A 23507-nucleotide genomic window follows, 5' to 3' on the forward strand; every position below is an offset into this window, starting at 1 on the left:
CGCGCCGGCTCACTGAGAGCCTGGACGCAGCAGAGAGGTGCGCACGCGCGCAGAAGCCCAGCAAATGGGCGGGGCGAACAGTACCTGCGAGCTCATCTCGCCTATAGGGGGTGCCAGGCGAGCCTGCCTAGCACCGTAACCCAGCAGCTGGCTCTTTTGCATTCACCAGTGCTCGGGATCTGGGGATCCGGCGCCAAGCAGCTCCTTCAGGTTAGACGTTCCGGATCTCTGGGGGCGGAGACACAGGGGGAGGGGGAAAAGCGAAGCCGGGTAGGTGACCGGTCCAGAAATCGGCCAGCTCTGAGTGCCAAACCACTTCCCTTTGAGGTAACGCGAGAGTGGGCGGGGTCTGACCTCGGGGCCCAAGCGAGGGGAGGTCCCGGTTCGGGGGCGGGGTTGGAGGCGGGGAGACCCTGCTGTCAGGGCCCGCTGAAGCCGACCAGCCTGGCTTCCTGGTCGCCGTCCCCACTCCGTCCCACCGGGTGCCGGCTCCCTGTCGGGACCTCGCCGTTGGGAACACGGATCCCCCACCCCGGGAGGACCCTTTCCTCCCTCCCCCCTCGGCTTTCCTCACAGGTGAAACCTCCATGGAGCGGTTCCTGGCCGAACTGTGCGAGACCAGTGTGTTGCAGCCGCTCCCGGTGTGGGAGGGGGACACCACGGGCCACTGCTTCACCCAGCTGGTGCTCAGCGCCCTGCCCCATGCGTTCCTCGCCGTGCTCAGTGCCTGCCACTGGGGCAACCCGAGGTGGGTAGAAACAGGTGCAAGACATCTGTCCATGTGTGCCCTCAGACCTCAGCCGAAACCCACATCTCCGCGGTAGTGCATCCAGAATAGTGAGGTCTGTGGAATGGGGCAAAAATAGAATAAAAGCTGCGCATTAGCACCTTGCAGCAATGTGGCCGTTTTGGGTCGAGTTCCCTATCTTCTCTGAGCCTCATAGCGTTGTTGGGAGGTTTAAATCAGATAATGCATTAAAGCATATAGCACAGTGCGTGGTATATTTTTTTAAGGCCGGGTGTAGTACAAAGCATCCCTTCTGTAGATTTGCAGATGCCCAAACACAACTGTCATGATTGGAGGCAAAATTGGGTGAACGATGTTTTTGGCCAAAAAGGATAGCTTGTGTTGTAGTTGTAGGACCAGTTTCTCACCACTTCCATCCATGAAAACTCCCTGTTCCCTGGACTAAGAGAAGTATATGTACCCAGCTGGAGAGGAAGCAGTAGGTAGAAGAGAAGAGCAACATCAAAATCTTTTATCTTCCTGGGTTTGGGGCTCTAAGGTACAAGTGTCAAACTCACCTTGATTCTATATTTATTTTCTGTATGGCTAGATATGTCTGAAGATACCTTCGCTCTGGCTACTGTCAAGGCAGGAAAGAAGTCTAGTCTCTGCGTTTTGGAGTCCCTAGGCTGATAGACGGAATGTGTCCCTATCCAAAATGAAACAGGGGGCTGATGAATCCCTTCCTTGAGGAGGAGAAGCTTGGGATCTGCTTGGTGTGGGGGGAATCCTGATTTGTCTTTTACATAGAATGAGGCAGAATTCTAGAGAGGGTTAATCAGTTAGCATAGACATCCAAAGCCTGCTCAGAGGAGTATCTATTAAAAATAGACACAGTGCTTCTGGGAACACACAGTCTAAGGCGGAGGCCAGAAAGACCATCATATAATCAATAGAAATTGTGGTTTTTCACTTATCAGACTCTCCCTTCACTTTTCGGACTTTCTGTACATTGCTGAAAAGGGTTAGAGAGATCCAGAATCTCAGACAAGAAAGGACCTGAGAGGGCGTTGGGTCCAGACTCCTCACTGCTCACTGTAGTGATGAGGAAAATGAAATGCGAGAGGGACGGAAACCTTATCCAGGGGCATAAGACTGGTTGATGGCCAACTTGGGGCCTCCAAGGGCCCAATGTTTTGTCCCCACATCTTAGGAAACAGGATTCTTAAAGGTTGATTTTTATTCCAGTATAAACCGCTCCATATTACTGTGATTAACTGGACTTTTTAGAGGAAATCCAAAGTATTCTAATCTAGGATTAAACTTTTTCAGTAACCCAGCCCTGCCAACAAAGGGAACAATAGATTTAGTCTTCTCATGATGTAAGCCTTCAAGGCATTCCGATGTTCACTGCTGCAGTTGTATGATCCTGCACTTGATTTTTTAATGGAGACAGGTCACCCTTTTGTTGACTTAAAATGTTTTTTGCATGCCAAGAAGATAAAGACAAAACTAAAAAGAGGTTTTTGTTCTGCAAATGGAGTCACAAATATGATCTATACCACCTTCTACAACCACTGGAAAGAGAGTAGAATATTCTGAGGCTTCATAAAATTTAGGCTATCGTATTAGAGTGTAGAAGCCATAAATAAGTCAAGTTTTTATTCATCTAATAGGGCCTCGGGTGAATTTATGGGTTATTTTAGGTAGGTACTTTTATGAAAATGAATACTCATTTCTTGGTTGTTAGCTGTATGATAACTTAGGATTCTTTTTCTAATTAGTCTTCATGTTACATACATCCTTAACCAAAAATTGTTAGTTTCTGTGGCAAAAGAAAGATCAGAAATTGTATGGGGAGATTGGAAAACAGTTTAGGTTGTGCCAGGAAGACTTCCTGGAGAAAAAGCTCTGCATTTCAGGGTAAAATGGAATAGAAACAAGGTAAAAGGCAGGAAAAGGAGCTGATTACCACTAGGTAAGTGAGTTATTAGAGGTGTGCCTGGCCCTCAGTCAGCCATTATGTGCCTCCTTTTCCTTTGTCCCCTTGTCCCTAGGAATCCAGATTACATCCTGCACCGCAGTCCCGGCTGGCGCCTCCGACTCACAGCCTCCTTCCTGCTCTCCGTCCTTCCATTGCTAGACCTCCTTCCAGTCACTTTGCCACCCGGGGCAGGCCCAGGGCCTGTAGGGCTAGAAGTGCTGGCAGGGGGTGTGGCAGCGGTGGCCTGGATCAGCCACTGCTTGGCCTTGTGGGCGTTGGCTCATTCCCCTCATGGCCACTCCCGGGGACCGCTGGCCTTGGCTCTGGCTGCCTTCCTGCCAGCCCCAGCCCTAGTGCTGACCCTACTATGGCACTGCCAGCGGGGCACACTTCTGCCCCCGCTTCTCCCAGGACCCTTATCCCGCCTATGCCTTCTCATCCTGCAGCTGGCTGCACTTTTGGCCTATGGACTGGGCTGGGCAGTCCCCGGGGGGCCACGGGAGCCCTGGGCCCAGGAGACCCTCCTGTCTCAGGGACAGGAGCCTGAGGTAGCTGAAGATGGGGAGAGTTGGCTGTCACGCATTTCTTATGCCTGGCTGACACCCTTGCTGGCCCGAGGGGCCCGTGGAGAGCTCCGGCAGCCCCAGGACACTTGCCGCCTCCCACACAGGCTGCACCCAGCCTACCTGGCTCGTGCCTTCCAGGCACACTGGCAGGAAGGGGCTCAGCTGTGGAGGGCCCTGTATGAGGCCTTTGGCCAGCACTACCTGGCACTGGGACTACTGAAGCTGGTGGGGACCATGCTGGGGTTCTCGGGGCCCTTGCTCCTTTCCCTCCTGGTGGGCTTCCTGGAGGAGGGGCAGGAGCCACTAAGCAATGGACTGCTGTATGCCCTGGGGCTGGCTGGTGGGGCCGTACTGGGTGCTGTGCTGCAGAATCAGTATGGGTATGAGGTACGGAAGGTGACGCTTCAGGCACGGGGGTCTGTGCTGAATATTCTGTACCGAAAGGCTTTACAGCTGGGGCCCAGACGCCCTCCTGCCGGGGAGGCCCTGAACCTACTGGGCACCGACTCTGAGCGGCTGCTCAACTTTGCTGGGAGCTTCCATGAAGCTTGGGGCCTGCCCCTGCAGCTGGCCATCACCCTCTACCTGCTGCACCAGCAGGTGGGTGTGGCCTTCGTGGGCGGTCTGATCCTGGCACTGCTGCTGGTCCCTGTCAACAAAGTGATTGCCACCCGCATCATGGCCAGCAACCAGGAGATGCTGCGGCACAAGGATGCGCGGGTTAAGGTGAGGGCTGCTTAGGGTCCCCCAACAATCCGGAGACCCCACCCAGCATCCTGGTCCCCAGGTCCTCCTAGGCCCAGTGCCTGAGGGTGTGAGCATGTTCTAGAAGTTAAGAGCTCAGACTGGAGAAAGACATGGGTTCATATCCCGACTCTTCCACTTACTAGTTTAATTACCTCAGACAAGTCGCTTCACCTCGTGGGGCCTCTGTTTTCTTCATCTGGGAAGTGACCATAATAATAGCTTGCCTCATAGCGTTGTCGTGAGGATGGTAGGAGGTAACTCGGGGTATGGGGCCAGTCACAAAGTCAGCACTAAATAAACGTGGCCCGTTGGTTATCCTCTAGTATTAGCTCATGGAGCCCTAAGCAGCTGCCCTAGGAGGTAGGACGTAGCCTGTCTGGGACCACACGGGCTTTGGGTATTAGTGCCCGGACCCGAGCCTTCTACCTCTTTCTCTAGGGCAGAGACCGTCGCCTAGCCACATGTGGAGAGGCCTGGGAGAGGCCTGGCTACGTCTAAGGGGTGGGCTGTGGGCAAGGGAGGAGGTCAGTCTCCGCCTGGGCCAGCTCTAGACACTGAGGGTCTGGCTGAGTCAGTTCCGGGTTCTGCAGTGACTGGGGCATGGCAGGCCTGGCGGTCCACATAGCATAGCTGTCACCCTCTTATGGGAGGAGGTCCCTCTTAGTTGGTTATGGCCCAGGCCCTTTTCCCCTACCCGTGACAGCTACAGACTAGACTCGCAGTGCCTCCCTGGCTTGCGGGCTGGGGATGTGCGAATGTGGGGATCCAAGAAGTTTCTCTAGCCCTTGCCCATCTTGCCTAGACTCGTCAGCCTGTCTGACCCTGGGCTGTGGTGTGGGCTTCCTGCACCTGTGCGCTCAAGCCATGGGCCAAACTGGCTCCCAGCTCCCAAAGCCCTCTGCTGCTGGCTGTGGGAAACAGTCCTTCGTCCCTCACCTCACGGAAGGAGTACTTTTACCCCAGTGTGGTAACCCCCCTATATTTTCTATCACTTCCTCTCCTGAGAAGGTGAGGGGATTCCAGTTCTGACTTGGTCCCGGCTCTGGAGCCACGTGGAGGAGAAGGAAAACATGCAAGGGAAGCAACTCAGGGCTGAAAGGGATTTGAAGGCAGGATTTCCAGAAAGGGCTGAGATGAGGAGGGGAGGGGGCCAGAGAAATACCGAGTATCTGGGAGTTCAGCGTACTCGGCTTCCTCTGCCAGGAGCTCCGGGGCAGAGGAGAATGGACACGCAGTAGCAGGGTCTCCACTTCACACTGCCCTCCTGTCTCCATCCCTAGCTCATAACAGAGCTGCTGAGTGGCATTCGGGTCATCAAGTTCTTCGGGTGGGAGCAGGCGCTGGGGGCCCGAGTAGAGGCCTGCCGAGCTCGAGAACTGGGGCGACTCTGGGTCATCAAATACCTGGATGCAGCCTGTGTGTACCTGTGGGCGGCCCTGCCAGTTGTCATCTCCATCGTCATCTTCATCACCTATGTCCTCATGGGGCACCAGCTCACTGCCACCAAGGTGAGGGCCAGGAGAGGAGGGGATGGCTGTAGGAAAGTGTGGAGAGAGGCAGCAACAAGGAGATGGGAGTGGATTCGGGAGGGGGACTCAGGCCCTTGGGGATGCTGGGAAGGGGAATCTCTGGCTGCCTTAACCTTTCCCAGCCAAGGGGGAATTCTCTGAAATGTCTGGGGCCTTGGGTATACAGCCCTTTCTTCTGTAAAGGAATCCCTTTTCTCCCCCTCTCTTCCTTCCTCTTTGACTTTAGCCCCGGGCTCCATGCTAGGTCCCCTTATCCTCATTCTGATGACCTTGGGGGAAAAAAAAATCCATGATCCAGTGCCAGCTCCAGCCAGGGCCAGACAATGTTTCCACTTAGAAATTCTGAGAACGTCTCAGAATGCGCCAGGACTGTGTGCTTACTGAGGGCCAACCTGGATCTCTGGAGGAACATCTGGAATTTCTAGGGTTCTGAGGTGGCTCCCTTTGCCATCTCTAACCCAAGGATTTTCCTGCCAACCCCTCAGTTCTGCTCCTGCCCCATTCTTCCCTCCACCTCCATGTCTGCAGGGCCACCCAGAGAGCAGACCTTCAGATAGCTCCTGGGCTTCAGGTGATGCTCCGTCCCCCTTCTGCCCCATTAGGTGTTCACGGCATTGGCACTGGTGCGCATGCTCATTCTTCCCCTCAACAACTTCCCTTGGGTGATTAATGGCCTCCTGGAGGCCAAAGTGTCCTTGGACCGGATCCAGCGTTTCCTTGACCTTCCCAACCACAGCCCCCAAGCCTACTATAGCCCAGGTAATGGGAAGCTAGAGGGAAGAGGCCGGCACAGGGTGAGGAGGGAGCTGTAGCTCCTAGGTTGCCATATGCAGGTGCTGGTGGAAAGAGCCAGAGGCAGCAGAATCCAGGCAGAGCAAGTTGGGGAGAATCCTCAGACCAGGATGAAGGCTGAGTTAGCCCTGGGCTGGTAGATACAGGACACGCAAGCCAATGACATGCTCCTGGTTTACCCTCCCCAAGGAGGGAGGTTGTGCCTTGGAAGCCCACGTTGAGTGGCTTTTCTCCTATTCAGATCCCCCCACAGAGCCGTCTACAGTGTTGGAGCTGCATGAAGCCCTGTTCTCCTGGGACCCAGTTGGAAGCAGCCAGGAGACCTTCATCAGTCACCTCGAAGTGAAGAAGGTTTGTTGGTTAGAGCACCTCGGGGAGTCCCTGGGTGAATGAGAGCTGCAGACTCAGTGACAGATAGACACGCACGGAGCCCATCATAGCTAGATGGCCTGCATGTCGAAGTACCCAGGGGAAGACTGGAGGGGCTCTGGTGAGCGTGTTCTGTGCTCCTCGCTGGACATCATCCCACTTAGCACAGTGTTCTCAGAGTTGTCTGCTCTTTCCCTGGTCTTCAGACAGCTATATCTACCTCGGCCAGGCCAACAAGTGCATCTGTCTCTCCATCAGCCCTCCGAGGCCACCAAGTTCCGAGCAGACCCCAGAGCTTACTCAGCATCTGCCCCAGGCTGGGGACCAGGGGTGAGGCCCAACAGCCTCTTCTGAGAAGGATTTTGCAAACGGGGTAGATAATCCTCTATGTAGCCTGCCGAAAAGGAATCACACCCTGTGACTCACACCACCATATACATCGTCAAAGAAGCACTTGAAAGAATATTTCTGGCAGGACAGTGACTCCTGTTTACCCCAGGCCTGAGTTTTCCCTCTCCCCTGACCCCTGTCCAACCCTTTGCCCCACGGCTCAACCCAGGATTCTCTTGTCTCTACCACATTTGGCTCACATTTCTGGCATGGGCTGTGTATTTTGTTTTTCTTCTTAGTTCAGGCAAGACAAGGCTGGAATTTCTCAAAGGAATTTTACTAATGTTGTTAGTTGGGCCTATTTTGGTTATAAGTCATAGAAACCCACTGGAGCTAGCTTAAGCAAATAAGAATTTATAATAAGGATATAGAGATGGATTGCAGAATCCAAAAGCATGCAGGCAGCTGGATCTCAGCGGCAGCCCAGAACCAGGACTCGACTCGTAGGGCTCTCCTTCTGTCTGCTTTTCTCTGTATCTGCCTCGTGCTTCTCTTTCAGTGGACCCGCTCTCCACTGAGCAGAGGCTGTGACTGCAGAGAGCCCCCCCATTTAGCAGACTACAGCCAGAAAGAGGGCGAATTCCCAGGGGAGGGTCTCAGCTTGGTCCAGCGCCCCCTCAGAAATGGGTCAATCCTGGCTGACAGAGTGGGGGCATCACAGACAGAGCTTCTGAGAACCCCACCTATTTCTAGAAAAGCATTGTACTTCTCGAGGTCTTGTATAGTGTCACTCAGTGACGTACAGCTCAGCCTGTGGCCTGGAGAATTCTTTCCTTACAGACTAACTGGGGCCTAGAGAGAAGCCTCCGTGGGAGGATTGGCAGCCCAGGGCCTCAGGAGGGAGACCTGATGCTTACTGTCTGGCTTCCTCGCAGGGTGCCTTGGTGGGCATCGTGGGGAAGGTGGGCTGTGGGAAGAGCTCGCTGCTGGCCGCCATTGCTGGGGAGCTCCACAGGTGAGTAACGTCTAGCACCCCCGTCCTCAGCTTTGACCTGCAGCAAACACTTGCCTAGCCCCTGCCATGTGGCGGGCGGCTTTTTAGGGTCCAGGGATGCCAAAGGGTCAGAGATGAACAAGACCATGTCCCTTTCTTGGAAGAGTTTTCAGTCTGGAAAGGGGAAAGCAGTCAAGAAAGTGAGTTGTCATAATCCTCACAGCAGAGTGTTGTGAGTGCTATAACAGTGAGTAAAGAAAGAAATGGAAACATCCTGCAAAAGCTCCTCTTTCAGAAAATGTGTTTATGCGGGGAGGGAATCCAGGGAGGAGCAGAGGGATGAAGGAGGGCTTTCTGACTTTACAGCGAGGATGAATGAGTGCAGGGTGGTGGCCATGCTCTCCTCTGAGCTTCAGCACCCGTCCAGATCTGACAGCCGCTTGGCTGCAGCCAAAGAGCAATTGCTTCCCAGTCCAGGAGGGGCCTCCAGCCTTGTCAGGACCCCTTAACCCCAGTGGCTGCCGATCCAGAGCCCACGTGACACGAAGGGGGCCCGGCGTAGAAGACAGCAGTCTGGAGAGGCTTCTGGGAGGCCAGGGGCTGGTTACGGAGGGACCCAGTCGGGAGCTGGTCCCCCATGCTGCCGGCCTGGCTCTCTGCAGGCTGCGCGGGCGGGTGGCAGTGTGGGGGCTGTCCAAAGGCTTTGGCCTGGCCACCCAGGAACCCTGGATCCAGTTTGCAACCATCCGAGACAACATTCTCTTTGGGAAGACATTTGATGCTCAGCTGTACAAGGAAGTGCTGGAGGCCTGCGCCCTCGGTGATGACCTCCGTGTGAGTGCCTGGCCCTGAGGCCTGCTTCCCCGTGTCCCTGACGCCTCAAGTCAGAGACTCGCTTCTCTGGGAAGGGGTTGCTTCTACTCGGGCACCATCATCCTGCATCCTAAGACTGGCTGTCGTCAGGTTTGGCCCTCCCAGACAGTCCAGTGCATGGTTTCCTCTTCTGGGGAGGAGCCAGAGGGATGGTAGTGATGGGGTGTTCCACACAGCAGCTAGGGGAACTCTGAGGCCTCTAGGCCAGGGTTCCCTCTGAGGCTTTAGCTCCATGTAGGTTGGCCTAGCGGTTCTGATTCAAGAGGCTTTCCCCCGCCTCCCAGTGGGGAGGCTTCAGAGTCAAGGTAACTCTAGGCAAGTGCATTAAATCACCTATAGCCAGAGTACTAAATTTAGGGGGATGGGATCCCAGATCTCACCCATGGCTTCTCCATTCAATCCCCATGTCCCCTGCAGGACTGTCCTCACCACTAACCTGTCCAGGTAATGTGGGTAATGTGGGACTTCCCTGGAAAAGAGGACCTTTACTTTACTTTGACTATGGGGTACCCTATGCCCATGTATCATTTGTTTCTATAGCAAGCACTTCTCAAATGCCTGTCGGGTACTGGGAATGGTTCTAGGCACTAAGAAAAGAGGTGAATTACAAAGCGTTTCCCTCGGGGACTCACGGTCTGGTAGACCAGAGGTGCTTCCGCTGGTACGGGTCCCCTTAGCTAAGGAGACCACTCCTGAGGCCACACGAAGGCTTAGGGTACATTCCTGGCGTAAAGACCTATGAAAGCTTTCACATTGAATTTGCCCCTCATTATCCTGGCCTTTAGAAAGGCAGGGGAGTGAGTGTGACAGGGTGGCTAAGAATTGATATTCGTGTCCTGCTAGCTTACTAGCTGTGGACAACCTGGGCCTGGGTAGTTACTCTGAACTTTGGTTTCATCTGTGAGAGAGAAATAATACCAGCTTCATAAAGTCGTCGGGGGGATTGGACCATTGGAATTACGGATTATCCCCTGAGGCCCGCTTGCCCCAAATTCAAGTCTACTCTCCTCAAACTCCCTAGCTCTCTTGACCCCCTCCATCTCTTAAAGGATGGAGTAAAGGTATTGGGGAGCCCTCTGACCAATGCTGGAGTCTGTCCTATCAGATCCTGCCTGCTGGTGACCAGACGGAGGTGGGGGAGAAGGGTGTGGCCCTCAGCGGGGGACAGCGAGCCCGGATTGCTCTTGCTCGTGCTGTCTACCAGGTAAATTAAAAATGGGGGAATCTGAAGCCTTGGGGGGGGTGGGGATATTTTCATCAGCATCTGGTTTCTTTCCTCCCTCCCACCCTGTCCTGAGGTGTTGGTCCCTTGGCCGTCCCATCTCCCTTTTGCAGAGTGAAGGCAGAATTAAACATCCTTTAAAAAATGTGATATGACTCGAAACACTGGGACCCAGCAAAGCTGGACACTGGCCTTGCCTGACTGAAGGGGAGCCCCACCTGCTTCTCTACTGCTCTAGGGTAGCCCGCAGAGTTCCTCTCAACTGTCTTCTCTGACTGCCTCAAGATTGTGTCCCAGGAGAGGTCTGGGTTCTGACCAGACCACCTGGGCCTTGGTGCCATGGTGTCCCCACCTCTTCCTAGGAAAAGGAGCTCTATCTCCTCGACGACCCTCTGGCCGCGGTGGATGCAGACGTGGCCAACCACCTGCTGCACCGGTGCCTCCTGGGAGTGCTGAGCCGCACCACAAGGCTGCTGTGCACCCACCGCACCGAGTACCTGGAGAAGGCAGACGTGGTGCTGCTGATGGAGGCCGGGCGTCTTGTTCGGGCAGGTAGTGTGGGCCGCCGGGGCGGGAGCCCAGCACAGGGTGGGAGCCATCTGCCCAGGTGCCACAGGGGAAGGGCGACAGATGAACTGTCAGATGTGGACCCTGCCACTCCCTCCACCATGTGTGGCCTGGGCCCCCTCATCCTTCTGTCTCATGGGAGACCCTGTCCTGCCTTCACAGAACGGATGTGAGGCCACAGAGAGGGTGACTGGGTGCTTTGGGAGCACAGAGGCCCAGGATCTCCAGGAACACTGACGTCCTCAGAGAAGAGACAGCGGTCAGGTTTAGAACAGTCTTTTTATTACAAATACAAACAAAAATAAACAAAAAGCCCACCTCTGATGGATTATTATCCAGAGGGACATGACTGTCCGCAAGCTCGCTGGGAGAGAAACGGGAGGAAATGAGGCCCCACCGGAGCGTGAGAGAGGTCGGGAGGCGTGAGGAGGAAACTCTACAGTAATGAGGGGTGACTCCTGACAGAGTGCTCTTGGGCGGCTAGGGCTCTCCTTGGAGGGGTGAACGCATTCTGTCTGAGCCGCTGGACTGCAGACGCAGAGGGATGGACTTGAGGGTCCTGCTCAGAGTCTGGGGTCCGGGGCAGGGCCCTGCTACGGACGGTCAGGGAAGGGTCCAAAGAGAATGGGAGGTGGATTGGGGAGCTCACTGAGAAAAGGCAGAGTATATGGTATATACCCAGGACAGCCCCCCGACGATCTCCCTGCTACCTTCCAGGGCCTCCCTCTGAGATCTTGCCATTGGTCCAGGCTGTCCCCAAAGCCTGGGCTGAGGATGGACAAGAGGCTGACTCAGGTATGGCTCAGGGCTGAGGAGGGGCTTGCCCTTCACCGCCACACTGTAGAGACATGATTTCCTCAAAGCTCCCCTGCCCGCCTGAAACCCTGACGGTTAACTGTCCTCCCGCAAACTTAATCCACACCCTGCCCTCCCCTCTCATCCTCACAGCCACAGTACGGTCAGTCGGGAACCTGGAGAAAACAAAGGAGGGGCTGGAAGCAGAGGAGAATGCATGTGGCCGTCTGCTGCAGGAGGAAAGCAAGAAGGAGGGCGCGGTGGCCTTGTACGTGTACCGAGCGTACTGGAGGGCCATGGGCCGGGGCCTGGGTCTAGCCATCCTCCTCTCATTGCTTCTCATGCAAGGTAGGCGTGAGCTCCAGAGCCCCTCATCCCACCGCAGTCCTAGGTCCCCGTCACAGCCCTGGCCTTGTACTGATAGTTACAAAGCCCTGAGCCTCCCCAGGTATGGCCAGCAGCTGGGACAAGAGGCACACCCCCAATTCTGAGAACATCCCAGGGACCTGAGGGGTGTGCTCTTTAGCGATTTTCCGATCGATCGCCCCCCGCAGCTAGCTCCCACTCTGCAAATTCCAGATCATGCACTCCTCTGAGCTAAAGGGTGCGGGGCCCAGGAAAGAAGTGCACACTAGGGGCATGGGAGGACATGGGAGAGTGGCAAGGTGGCTAGGGCCGGGGCGGGTGAAGAAGATGAGACACCAGAGTCAAGGGCAGAAGAAGGGGGTGATTGGACGGAAGAAAGGGATGAGTAGCCTCTCTCACAGCTTTTCCCTCCCCATCCCCGCCCAGCCACAAGGAACACTGCTGACTGGTGGCTCTCCCACTGGATCTCCCAGCTGAAGACTGACAAGAATAGCTCCCAGGAGGCGCCAGCCCCCACCAGCCCGGGCTCCACAGGGCTCCTCTCTGCCCCGCTGCTCCTCTTCTCCCCTGGAAGCCTCTAGTGAGTGGCTGGGGCTAGCGCAGGCCTGGGGCTCTCAGAGGGGTTGCCAGGCGGGGATTAAGAGGTTGGGGGGGGCTGGTGTTCCAGGGGTGTGTCTTCTGGTGGGGAGAGCTGGCGGGGAGGGGAAGGGACCCCCAAGGGGCCTACTTTTGGTTATCCACGGCCCCCTCCTCACCCCCAGCACCTCAGCGTTCCCACTGCCGAAAGCCGCCTCCAATGGCTCCTCAGACATCCGTTTCTACCTCACCGTCTACGCGACCATTGCTGGGATCAATTCCCTCTGCACCCTTCTCCGGGCCGTGCTCTTTGCAGCGGGCACCCTCCGAGCGGCCGCCACCCTGCATCGCCGCCTGCTGCGTCGAGTCCTTATGGTGAGGGGATGGGGGGGTGGCATAGGGGCATCTTCCCAGTACCTGGGCTCCCTCAGGGGCCCCTTCCTACCTCTTAGTCCTCAGGAGAAGGCAGCCTTCACAGGTGGGTGCAACACTGGGCAGCTTGAGACCTGGACAGGCTGAGAGCGGAGCGGCTGCCTGGGTTCAACCCCAGCTCCTTAAGCCTGTAGCTTTCTCATCTGTAAAATGGGGAGAAGAAAATCTTGCTCAGAGTCACTTCCGTTCTGGACGTCAAGAGCAGAGGCCTGAATTACCTATAATTCACAGGACATGGGACACCCCTTAGATCATGCAAGATCCCCTTTTAATTTTATTTATCCATTCCCTTTTATCTGAGTACCCTATTTCCTTTTCCCCTCCTTTCCTTGATAAGCAACCATCCCCAGTGTGTTTAGGTATGTAGCTTTGCGTTTGGCTTTTTGTGCAAAACACCTATGTTTTGTGTGCCGGTGTTTTTATAAATGGCGTACCATTTCTTTTTTTTAAAAAAAGATTTTCATTTATTTATTTGAGAGAGAGAGAGCGAGAGAGAGCATGAGCAAGGGGAGAGGCAGGCTCCCCACTGAGCAGGGAACCCGATGTGGGACTCAGTCCCAGAACCCCAGGATCATGACCTGAGCAGAAGGCAGACACTTACCTGACTGAGCCACCCAAGTGCCCCATGGCATTGCATTTCTTACAATTTTTATTTAGGACTGTTTCTAAGATTCATCCCTGTTGCTATATACGTGTCTAGTCTGTTGCTGACCCCATAGACTTAAGGAGGATTAAATTAATTAGTACATGGAAAGTGCTTAGGATAGTGCCGGGCACATACTAAATACACAATTAGCAATTATTGTTAATGATGTCGTTGTTATTATTATAAAGCCCTTTCTTATCCATTATCCTTTTTTTTAATTAAAAAAAATAATCTCTATTCGATGTGGGGCTCGAATTCACAACCCTAAGATCAAGAGTCACGCTCCACCGACTGAGCCACCCAGGCACCTCTCTTGTCTGTTATCTTATCAGGGTCTCATACTAACCCCGTGAGGTAGGCACTGTTATCCCCATTTGACAGGTAAGGAAACTCAGGTTCTGAGAGTGTAAGTGACCTGGACAAGGCTAGTTCTGCGGGGAGCCAGGCTGGGCACCTTCCCGTTGCCTGTCAGGGAGGAGCCCCCCACTGTTCTGCCTCTCCTCCAGGACCAGGGCCCCTGCAGGCTGTGAAGGAATTCATTCCTTATGAATTGGCATTAGGAGGTGCTGCCAGAAGTCCTTTGCCCTAGCCCTGCCCTAAGAGGATTAGTCCTCAAGTACAGGCAGAGAGCTGGGGGGATGGAGAAGGGGAGGAAAGGGACAGGCTCTCTCTGAGATGGTCCCTCCCAGGAGTGATCTGAACACTTGTGTCATTATCCCTGTTTCTGAGATGAGGAACAGGGGCCTTTGAGAGATGAAGCTCCTTGCCTGGGGTCTCCCACCCAGTAAGTGGCAGGGCTGGAATCCGAGGGGCAGTCTGATTGCAGAGCCTGAGCACTTAGCCGTGAGATCGTACTGAGAGACTGCTGTCCGGCGCCGGGGCAGTCGGGGTGATCCTTCTGACCTCTAACTCAACCTCACTCACTGTCCTGAAGTCCCCTTCTTCTGGAGAGAGACTGGCTCCCTGCCCCGGAAAGGGGAGTAGGCCTGTCCAGCACAGAGGCCGACGAATGGCCAGCATGGCCTCTCTCAGGGTGACCACTGGCCAGAGGGATGGGAGAGTCTGTCTTTCCCACCCTGGGACAGTCTCCCTCGGAGCGCCACCAGCCCCCTCAGGGGACACTTTCCTCCTTTCCTATCCCCTACTGCGCCTTTCCTCCCACCCCGCCTCCCCCCAGGGCTGTCCCCCCCACCGCCGCCCCCCTGCGGCCCAACCACACCCCCTCTCGCAGGCGCCGGTGACTTTCTTCGACTCCACGCCCACCGGCCGGATCCTCAACCGTTTCTCCTCGGACGTGGCCTGTGCGGATGACAGCCTGCCCTTCACGCTCAACATCCTGCTGGCCAACGCCGCCGGCCTGCTGGGCCTCCTGGCGGTGCTGGGCGCCGGCCTGCCCTGGCTGCTGCTGCTGCTGCCGCCCCTGAGCGCCCTGTACTACCGCGTGCAGCGCCGCTACAGGGCCTCCTCGCGGGAGCTGCGGCGCCTGAGCAGCCTCACCCTGTCGCCCCTCTACACCCACCTGGCCGACACCTGGGCCGGCCTCCCCGTGCTGCGGGCCGCGGGGGCCACCTGCAGGTGGGTGAGGGCTGCCTCCCGCCGTGGCTGGGGGAGGCGAGAGGAGGGACCCCTGAGAGGAAGGGCACGTGGGGGTGGGCCGCAGGTCTCCCGAGAAGGGACGGGAAGGGACGGGTGGGTGAGTGCCGTAGGGGAAAGAGGAAGGAAACAGCAAAACGGGATAGGGGACAGTGGGCGGAGCCCCGGCCCCTCTGTACCCCTGAGGAGAGGCCTGTGCGTGTGTAGATCAGCTCCAAGAAAGACGCGTTCTGTGGGGAAGGAGTCTGGGTGGGTCAGTGGAGCGGTGGCGCGGCCTCCCTTCCCTCCGGCCTCTCCCAGGTTTGAGGAGGAGAACCAGAGACTGCTGGAGCTGAACCAGAGGTGCCAGTTTGCCGCCGGTGCCGCGATACAGTGGCTGGACATTCGGCTGCAGCTCATGGGGGCCACGGTGGTCAGCGCCATCGCGGGCATCGCCCTGGTGCAGCACCAGCAGGGCCTCGCCGACCCAGGTGCCACCCGGGGAGCCTCACTCGCGCCTCAGAAGCATGTCCTTCCCCCCACGCCCCCGCCCCAGGCCTCTCCCCGCACTGTCCTCCCAACATTTCACCCCCCACCCAGGATGTGTTGTGATGGCCATCGCCCCCATTTTAGAGTTGAGGAAACTGAGTCCCAGGGAGAGATTTGCCAAGTGTGGAGGGTCTGGGACTAGAACAAATCTGGTCTTCACCCCTTCGCTGCTCCGCCCCATCCCCAGCGCTCTGCCCGGCCCATCTTCCACTGCCTTCTCTGGAAGCCTCTCCGGGCCCACTGCACCCCCTTGTGGCTCACCTCCTATGGCCCCTGTCTGGATCCTGGCGTCTTCCTGCTTCTCTACTGGCTTCCCTTACATGCCCACGAGTCCACAGCTTGGAATTCTCCCGTTCCGCCCCAGCCCTGTTTTCACATGCATCCCAGTATTCAGGCATCCCCTAGCGGCTTGTGTTCCCCTCCTAGGACTGGTGGGCCTGTCACTGTCTTATGCCCTGTCCTTGACCGGCCTGCTCTCGGGCCTGGTGAGCAGCTTCACACAGACAGAAACCATGCTGGTGAGCGTCGAGCGGCTGGAGGAGTACTCCTGTGACCTGCCCCAAGAGCCCCAGGGCCAGCTGCCGCGGGTAGGCCTGCACTCCTCCCCGGGCCTGGGCATCGGAGCCCAGGAGGACCCTCCTGACAGCACCCACCTCCCCTCGTTCCTTTCCTTTTGCTCCTCTCTATCTTTCTCAGCTTTTCTCACGTGGCCCTGTGACCCCACACTCCACAGGGTCACGTCAAGAGGGCCCCCCCCTCTGCTACAGGTGCCCTTTCCTCTTGCGCCAACCCTTTCTCCGTATTCTCCCCTCTTCCATTCCCCATCGCCCCTCCCCCTCCTCATTTCTTCCACCTTACGCATCTCCCCCTCTCTCCCACCCACGGACCCTACCAGCTGGGCGTCAGCTGGCTGACCCAGGGGAGCGTGGAGTTCCAGGATGTGGTGCTGGTGTACCGGCCAGGGCTGCCGAACGCGCTAGACGGGGTGACCTTCCGCGTGCAGCCCGGAGAGAAGTTGGGCATTGTGGGCCGCACGGGCTCTGGCAAGTCGTCCCTGTTGTTGGTGCTCTTCCGGCTGCTGGAACCCAGTTCGGGGCGAGTGCTGCTGGACGGTGTGGACACCAGCCAGCTGGAGCTGGCTGAACTCAGGTCTGGGGGAGGGGGAGGAGGGGAACCAGACTACTGGCCCTTGGAGGAAGGTCCAGCTAGGAAGGCTTTATATCAACTCAGGGCGGCCAGGGCCAGTCCAGGGCAGGATGGAGGACAGGATAAGCAGGTGAGGACAGCAAGCTCCTCGTGCCCGGGTCCAGACATAGCTGTGGTCTCAAGGCCTACAGTCTGACCCAGGCCTACCTTTCCAGCTTTGCTTTATACTTCCCAGAGCACAGCCTCCGCTCGAGGCCAATCACTGCCTCCTGAACCAGAGTCTGCCAAGGGCGGTGCCCCATACTGATGCCCTCAGCCCTGAGGCTCGGCAGGCGGTGCTTGGGACAGCTCAGGACCTGGGTTGGTTGCCCCCGGCCACAAGTGGCCTCTTTTGGGCCTAGTCATGTCCCTACCTCCACCTCCAGGTTTACCTGGTATCATTTTTGCTGAGTCCCATGACATGCACAAGGTGGGGCAGCCCCGTCCTAAAGCCCATTTCCGATCCCAAGCCCCGGCCCTGCTTTTCCTGCCTTCTCTTCTCACCTATGGTGGCCTTACCTTATAGCCCAACCATGTAGCTCCTCAGGACCCAATTTCAGGCCCGTCTCTGACCTTCAAGTGTCCCCTCCCCGTTCATGCTCTGGTCATTCCTTGCCGCTGCTGCCCCAGTGGCTGCTGGAGTCGGGCCCACACAGTTTCGCCCACTCCTGTTCTCAGTGTTCTGTACCTCAGGGAGATGTAAGCTCTTTGAGGATAGAGTCGAGGCCTTTGGTGTCTTTGATTTTCCTTGTAGCACTGGCACAGTTCTAGGTACATGGCTGACCAACTGGGGAGCAGAGAGGGGTTTTTGTTCAGGTCTTACCCCCCAAGCTTTCCTGGAAATGCCTGCTAAAAACCAGAACTAGGAACAGAAGTGGTCACATCTCCAGTCTAGACCCCATGTCCTGTCCCCTCCTTACCCCTCAGATCCCAGCTGGCTGTCATCCCCCAGGAACCCTTTTTGTTCAGTGGGACTGTTCGGGAAAACCTGGATCCCCAGGGCCTGCATCAGGATGGAGCTCTGTGGCAGGCCCTGGAGCAGTGTCACCTGAGCGAGGTGATCTTATCCATGGGTGAGTGCTAGGCCCTTCCCCTGCGGGGTGGCAGGAGGGAGCGGGGAGAGGTCTGGGACCTGGGGGTGAGGAAGCTGTGCCTTGCAGGTGGTCTGGACGGTGAGCTGGGTGAGGGGGGCCGGAGCTTATCCCTGGGGCAGAGGCAGCTGCTGTGTCTGGCCAGGGCTCTCCTCACTGATGCCAAGGTAAGGCAATAGGAAGAGACATTCAAGAGCGCCAGGAAGAAGGCAGGGGGTGGTCAGGGTGAAGAAGTGGGTTGGGGAGAGGTTTCGGGGGACTAAGTTAGTTTTCCTTTTAGAGCTGGAGGTGGGGAGTTGTAGGCTGGCTGGGCTGGGCCAGGAGGTAGGGCCTGGTGCTCCCTTGGGTAGGAGCCAAGGCTCACCCTCTTCCTCCCTCCCCTTCCCAAACCTCTCCACATGTTCCAGATCCTGTGTATCGATGAGGCCACGGCGAGTGTGGACCAGAAGACAGACCAGCTCCTCCAGCAGACCATCTGCGAACGTTTTGCCAACAAGACAGTGCTGACCATTGCCCACAGGTGTGCAGGCATCCATTGGGAGACTCTAATCAGGGGCTATGGTGACATGAACCCAGAACCTCCCTTCCTTTCAGGGACCCCAGGGGTCAGGGCCCTAGAGATTCCAATCCCTGATGAATCTCAGCTCCCCGTTCTCCAGGTCCGAGGGTATCTGCTGTCTTCCCCTAGCACAGGGCCAGGGGCTAAAGCCTGTGGCGCAGCCCTGTGCTGTCCAGGGGGAGGAGAAGAGGGAAGAACAGGTCAGCTTTCTTCTTTAGGGCCTTGTCCTCCATTCCCCCTGCCCCCCGCCACTGAGCACCTTCTCTCACACAGGCTCAACACGATCCTGAGCTCTGACCGAGTGCTGGTGCTGCACGCAGGGAGGGTCATGGAGCTGGACTCCCCCGCCGCCCTCCGCAGCCGGCCCCACTCGCTGTTCCAGCAGCTGCTGCAGAGCAGCCAGCAGGGATCCCACTCCTCTCGCTGAGGGCACCCCCCCCGTCCTACAGGGTCTCCCCTCGTCTTAGCCACTCCTGAGTGAGCAGGTGCAGGGGTGCTGGCTGCTTGTTTACACTCTCCTTTGTGGCTCTACCTCTCCCTCACGTCCCAGAGGGGAAGAGGGTACCCTGGAGTGTTCTCTTGAGGGGTGGGCAGAGTCCCGAGGCTTCTCCAGAACCAGGCCTCCACTCTTGCCCTCTCGCAGCTGGGACTCCAGTCAGGTGCACTTTCGTAGTTTTATTTGATAAAATGTCCATCTTACATTCTATGTATTAAAAAAATAGTATTTCTGGTGTGAGGCTGAGGTCCCTCCGTGTGTATACCCCCGGAGAAGGGCGGCGAAAAAGGCCTACTCCAGTCGGAGAAGCTGAGGAGGTGAAAGTGGGGGCCGGAAAGCCCCCACCTCCATCACAGTGCTGTGGTCTTTCCAGGCTCAGGGGGCAGGTCAGGTGACAGCGGGAGCCCTGCCGGCAGCATGCTAACCTGACATTCCTGGTCCTGGCGTGCCGGGGCATAGTGTGGGGCAGGGTAGCAACAGGGTCCGGGGGGGCAGACACCCCGGCGCCAGGCCCTCAGGGTCAGCAACATGGTGGACAGGACCAGGGCGGCCGTGAGGGCCCCAAATACCACCACGGCTGCCAGGCTAGATGCGCCCAGCCCCACCTCTTGCCTCCGCACCACCTCCTTCACTGAGATGCGCAGCAGACCCGCCCCCACGCTGTGAGGGACAGGCCCTGTGGCAGGTACCGCCATAGCCGAGGTGGTCCCCTGGCGGATATCCGCGGTGGTGGCAGGATCTGGGATGGGTAAGATGAGCTCACAGGTCTTGCCGCCGTAGCCACTGGGGCAGAGACAGTCAAAGTCATGGACACGGTCCCGACAGCGGGCCCCTCTCTGGCATGGACGGCTGGCACAGTCATCCAGGTTGATGGTGCAGAAGCGTCCAGAAAAGCCCTCAGGGCAGAGGCAGGAGAAGCGGTTTATGCCATCCAGGCAGGTGGCGCCATTGGCACAAGGCCGCATCAGACAGTCGTCGACATTGACCTCACAGCGGGCACCCACGAAGCCCGCCAAACAGCGGCAGGTGAAGTTGAGAGCAAAGCCCTGGTCATCCTGGCACTGCCCGCCATTCCGGCACGGGGAGCTGCAGTGGGAGCGAAAGAGGTCACCGAGGCCAGCTCGCACGTTCAGGGTAGCCCAGGGCGGCATCCTGACCACTGCCGCCCTTCTACCCCCTTTCTGGCTGTGTCGCCTTGAGCCCCTCTCTCTCAGCCTTGAACTCCTCCTTTTAAAAATGAGAATAAGAATAGTCCCTCGGCTTCCCAAATTGTGAGGGTGAAAGGAGATAATCCAGCGTCAAGCAGTTAGCACAGGGCCTGGCCCAAAGGCAGAGCTCAAGGCGAGTGTGCTATTATTCTCATAGGCTCTCAGGCCTGAGGCCGAAATGAGGACAAGTCCAGCCCTGCCAGCCGCGTTTCCTGGGATTCACAGTGGGGCAGAAGGCCGCTGTGTGGAACGTCTTTAGGACCTGCGTGCCAGCTTTCCCCAGGGGACGGGGGACGAGGGGAGTCCTAGGTCCTCAGCCTCCCCACGCCCACCTCCCCAACCGGAGCCGTCACACACCGACGGGGCGTACCTCCAGCTCCTACCAATCTCTGATGTTGGAGACATGGTTCAAATGGTACCCCAGAGTTGAGAAACCCTGAACTAGGGATACTTTGGCAGCCTGGGGTTTTATCCTCGGGTGCTCCCGTGTGGGACTTCTGACCCTCAGACCTAGTTCTTCACCACCACCCTCTCTACACTCCTGCTTCCTCTCTCTTCTGCCACCAGCTCCTCCCGTAACCACCCACGCACCCACGGGCCAGTACTCACCCTGCCTGCTCACAGGGTCCAGCCTTGCGCTCGCAGTCACGCCCATGGAAGCCTGGTGGGCATTCACAGTGGTACTCGCCACCCCCGTCATAGACGCACTGGCCTCCGTTCCGACAGGGCGTCTGCATGGTACAGATGTGCTCATCTGCAGGGGAGACCGGGAAGTCTCGGGGAGAGTCCCTCACACCTGGCGCCCACACCTGCCCGGCCCCGCCCACAGCTCTGCGGCCATGGCTCGTACTACAGACCCACCCAGAGCTTGTGCGGTGTAGTGGGGGAAACCAACAACACTGAATTGGAGTCAGGACGCTCCGAGCCCTGGCACTGTCGGTCTGCCTCAAGGTTATCGGGCAACTCGTAGCTCATCTGTGGGTCTCAGTTTCCTCATCTGTAAAAGGAGTATGTTTTTGGCAGCTGCCTTGCCCACCTCACAGAATTATTTTGAAGACCAATTTAGGTAACAGGGATAAAGTCTAAAATGATAAAATACCATGTATTTGAGGCTTTAAGCCAGACTCAATAGGTGCTCGATAAATACAGATAGATGTTCTCCCAAGACACACAGGGTCCCCAGCCCAACGGCTACCCTCTCTACTCCCCTACCTTTGTCACAGAACTTGCCCGCCCAGCCAGTATGACAGATGCACTGCCAGGGCTGGTGGCAGGTACCATGCTGGCAGCCAGGCATTCTCACACAGCGCTCACAGTGCAGCCCTTCCCAGCCTGGGTCACACCTGATGGGGAGAAGCACAGGGGCAGGGCTCTGGGTAGGGAGATCTGAGGAAATGGAGGAGGCAAGACCAGGGCTTCTAGAAAACAGAAGGACATATGAGAACCCCTCAGGGAAAGCAGGCCTACCCCAGGTAGGTATAGGGTTGTACAAGGTCACGGGACATAAACACACGGAATCAAACCATCAGATGCCAGCATTCAAGTCCTGGTTTTACATTTTGTCTAACCTTTCTGGGCCTCAGTGTTCCCATCTGTAATGGTTTGCGTTGGGTTGGGTTGAGGGAGAAATTAAGATGACATTTGTAAATAACCCCAGTACCATTCCTGGCATGTCTGAGGTGCTCAGAACCAGTTTAAAAAGAGTGACCTTGAAAGGTCATAAGGACCCTCTTCCCATCCTAATTCCAGGACAAAGACCTCAACTATTTCAGAGTGTCCCATACACGGCCAACACCTCCAACACCTTGCCCTGTCAGCTCCTTTCCTTATGTTCAGACACACTTTTCTCCTGCTCCAGAATTTGCCCAACCCGCACCCCAGTGAGTCAATTACTCAAATTCATCAAGAAAGAGCCTCTTTTGTAAGTGTGTCTCCCCAGCAACCCACCCGCAGCCTTTCTTTTCCAGGCTAAACTCATTCTCTTTATATTTTTATCTCCCCCTTTCCTCATGGTCCCAATCTCCAAACTCTCTCAAGCTTCAGGTCTTTCTCCTGGTATCTTGAGAAGGAACGTTTCCAGAATTCCTGGATCAGCCTTGGGAGAGTAAAGGAGTTGGGAGTGGGGAGGCATAAGCGAGAAGAAGCAAAAGAGAGGCAAAGCAGAGGGGAACCGGGGGCCAGGGAGAGCCTGGCCAGTCTGCCCTGTGGCCATGACGGGATGGGGAGTGAACAGCAGGGTCTTAAGCCCCTAGACACTATGCCCTGGGGCTTGACCTGGTTGTGGGCGTGGACCTGCTAGGAAATGGGGAGCAAAGGGTTTGGGAGCACGTGCTCGAGAGAGGTACCTGCAGGAGCCGTCAGGCGCACAGCAGCCGTGGGCCAGGTCACAGTGGGAGCTGCAGTCATCCGCTGCAAGAGATCGACGTGGGAGGGGTGATCCCGGGTCGGGGTTCGGCTCCCTGAGATGCGGGGTCTCAGTCACTGGCTGGGCTCGGCTCTGGGCTAGGGCAGAACAGAGACTCCTCGCGTTGCAAAGGGACTACTTGGGTCCGGTCAACCCCGCGGGTCGAGCGGCTGCAGTGCCGTCTCTGGCCGGCAGAGGTCAACGCGCTAGCGAAGGCTGGCAGGGCAGGGCCGCGACCTGAGCCGGGGGGCGCGCTCACCTCGGGCAGGCTGAACGGGTGCCCCCAGGATGCACAACAGGCACACGAGATGTAGACAGCGGCAGCTGCTTGGCATGGTCAGCGCCGGCCCCGGGAGGAACGGACGGATGGACGGCCGGACGTGCGGACACCTGTGGGACGGCACAGGCTGGGAGGAGGCCGGACCCGGAGATGGTGGCACGGATTCCGGTTCCGAGTGACAGGAGCAGAGGGGGAAGAGGGGCGTCCGGACAGAAGAGGGAGGTGGGGGCAGCGGCAGGGCGGAGGCGGGGAAGGCTGAGCAGGCGAGGGTACTGGAGACAGGAGCCCCGGAGCGGGCTCTGTGGGAAGGAGGCGAAGGATGGGCAGCGCCGAACGAGGTCCAGGCGCCGGAGGGGGCCGGACTGGGAACGCAGTCCGCGCGGAGGACTCCGCGGGAATGGGGGCAGCGCCGAGAAGCGGCCTTGGGCACGGAGGGGACGCGGGGGCTGGCTCCCGGCGGCGAGCAGTCTCCGCCTCCCACCTCGACTCCCCCCACCCCCGGACATGCTCCCACGTTCCCTTCCCATCGCCGTCGCCTCGGCTCGGCCGCGTCCCGGGGCCTGGAATCCCCAGAGCGCCCCGAGCCCCGCGCGCCCCTGCCCTCGCGGTCCTCACCTCGGGCTGTGAGGCAACGCGCCCCGGGACGCA

The 23507-nt window shown here is 57.4% G+C and overlaps 3 protein-coding genes across 16 annotated transcripts in view; 1 reads left to right on the forward strand and 2 right to left on the reverse strand.

Annotated features, from left to right (window-relative positions):
• The window catches only part of ZNF318 (zinc finger protein 318), a 96803-nt gene extending 96581 nt beyond the window's left edge, over positions 1-222 (reverse strand). For all 7 annotated transcript variants that reach the window (XR_004622089.1, XR_004622087.1, XR_004622086.1 and 4 more), the window contains exon 1: positions 85-222. Coding sequence is in view for 2 of the 7 variants with exons in the window: in XM_011218787.3 (XP_011217089.2) it covers positions 85-162 (78 nt within the window). In the remaining 5 variants the exon portion in view is untranslated. The remainder of the gene's footprint in view (positions 1-84) is intronic.
• On the forward strand, positions 69-19207 carry ABCC10 (ATP binding cassette subfamily C member 10). 3 transcript variants are annotated; one of them, XM_034648200.1, is made up of 23 exons: positions 69-210; positions 577-748; positions 2785-4003; positions 5305-5532; positions 6156-6312; positions 6587-6696; positions 7980-8059; positions 8701-8872; positions 10017-10115; positions 10496-10685; positions 11418-11495; positions 11649-11843; positions 12288-12441; positions 12623-12812; positions 14747-15090; positions 15409-15578; positions 16063-16223; positions 16532-16785; positions 17749-17808; positions 17854-17894; positions 17982-18079; positions 18320-18432; positions 18745-19207. In XM_034648200.1, the coding sequence occupies exons 2-23, from the start codon at positions 588-590 to the stop codon at positions 18896-18898; spliced, it is 4428 nt and encodes a 1475-aa protein (XP_034504091.1). In that variant the 5' UTR covers positions 69-210; positions 577-587; the 3' UTR covers positions 18899-19207. The 3 variants fall into 3 exon arrangements, with proteins under 3 accessions (XP_034504091.1, XP_011217042.2, XP_034504090.1); XM_011218740.3 differs by having other exon boundaries at positions 17749-17894; XM_034648199.1 differs by having other exon boundaries at positions 192-327; positions 17749-17894.
• A 92-nt stretch (positions 19208-19299) lies between these two features.
• The window catches only part of DLK2 (delta like non-canonical Notch ligand 2), a 4849-nt gene continuing 641 nt past the window's right edge, over positions 19300-23507 (reverse strand). For 2 of the 6 annotated variants that reach the window (XM_034648206.1, XM_034648208.1), the window contains exons 2-6: positions 22839-22969; positions 22521-22677; positions 21388-21593; positions 20785-20929; positions 19300-20053 (exon numbers count right to left, since the gene is read on the reverse strand). In XM_034648206.1, coding sequence (XP_034504097.1) covers positions 19318-20053; positions 20785-20929; positions 21388-21593; positions 22521-22677; positions 22839-22969 — 1375 coding nt within the window. In that variant the 3' untranslated portion in view covers positions 19300-19317. Of the gene's footprint in view, positions 20054-20784; positions 20930-21387; positions 21594-22520; positions 22678-22838; positions 22970-23474; positions 23502-23507 lie in introns of those variants that run through there. The other 4 variants (XM_034648209.1, XM_034648207.1, XM_002914471.4 and 1 more) reach the window with 4 other exon arrangements.

Source organism: Ailuropoda melanoleuca, chromosome 19 (assembly GCF_002007445.2).
Source record: "Ailuropoda melanoleuca isolate Jingjing chromosome 19, ASM200744v2, whole genome shotgun sequence".
Taxonomy (NCBI): domain Eukaryota; kingdom Metazoa; phylum Chordata; class Mammalia; order Carnivora; family Ursidae; genus Ailuropoda; species Ailuropoda melanoleuca.

Bases quoted from the DNA above. Each gene is read 5' to 3' on its own strand.
- ABCC10 (XM_011218740.3), top strand. From the start codon at position 588: ATGGAGCGGTTCCTGGCCGAACTGTGCGAGACCAGTGTGTTGCAGCCG. The intron at 8,873-10,016 runs GTGAGTGCCTGG...CTGTCCTATCAG, and splicing joins CCCTCGGTGATGACCTCCGT to ATCCTGCCTGCTGGTGACCA. The intron at 18,080-18,319 runs GTAAGGCAATAG...CACATGTTCCAG, and splicing joins CTCTCCTCACTGATGCCAAG to ATCCTGTGTATCGATGAGGC.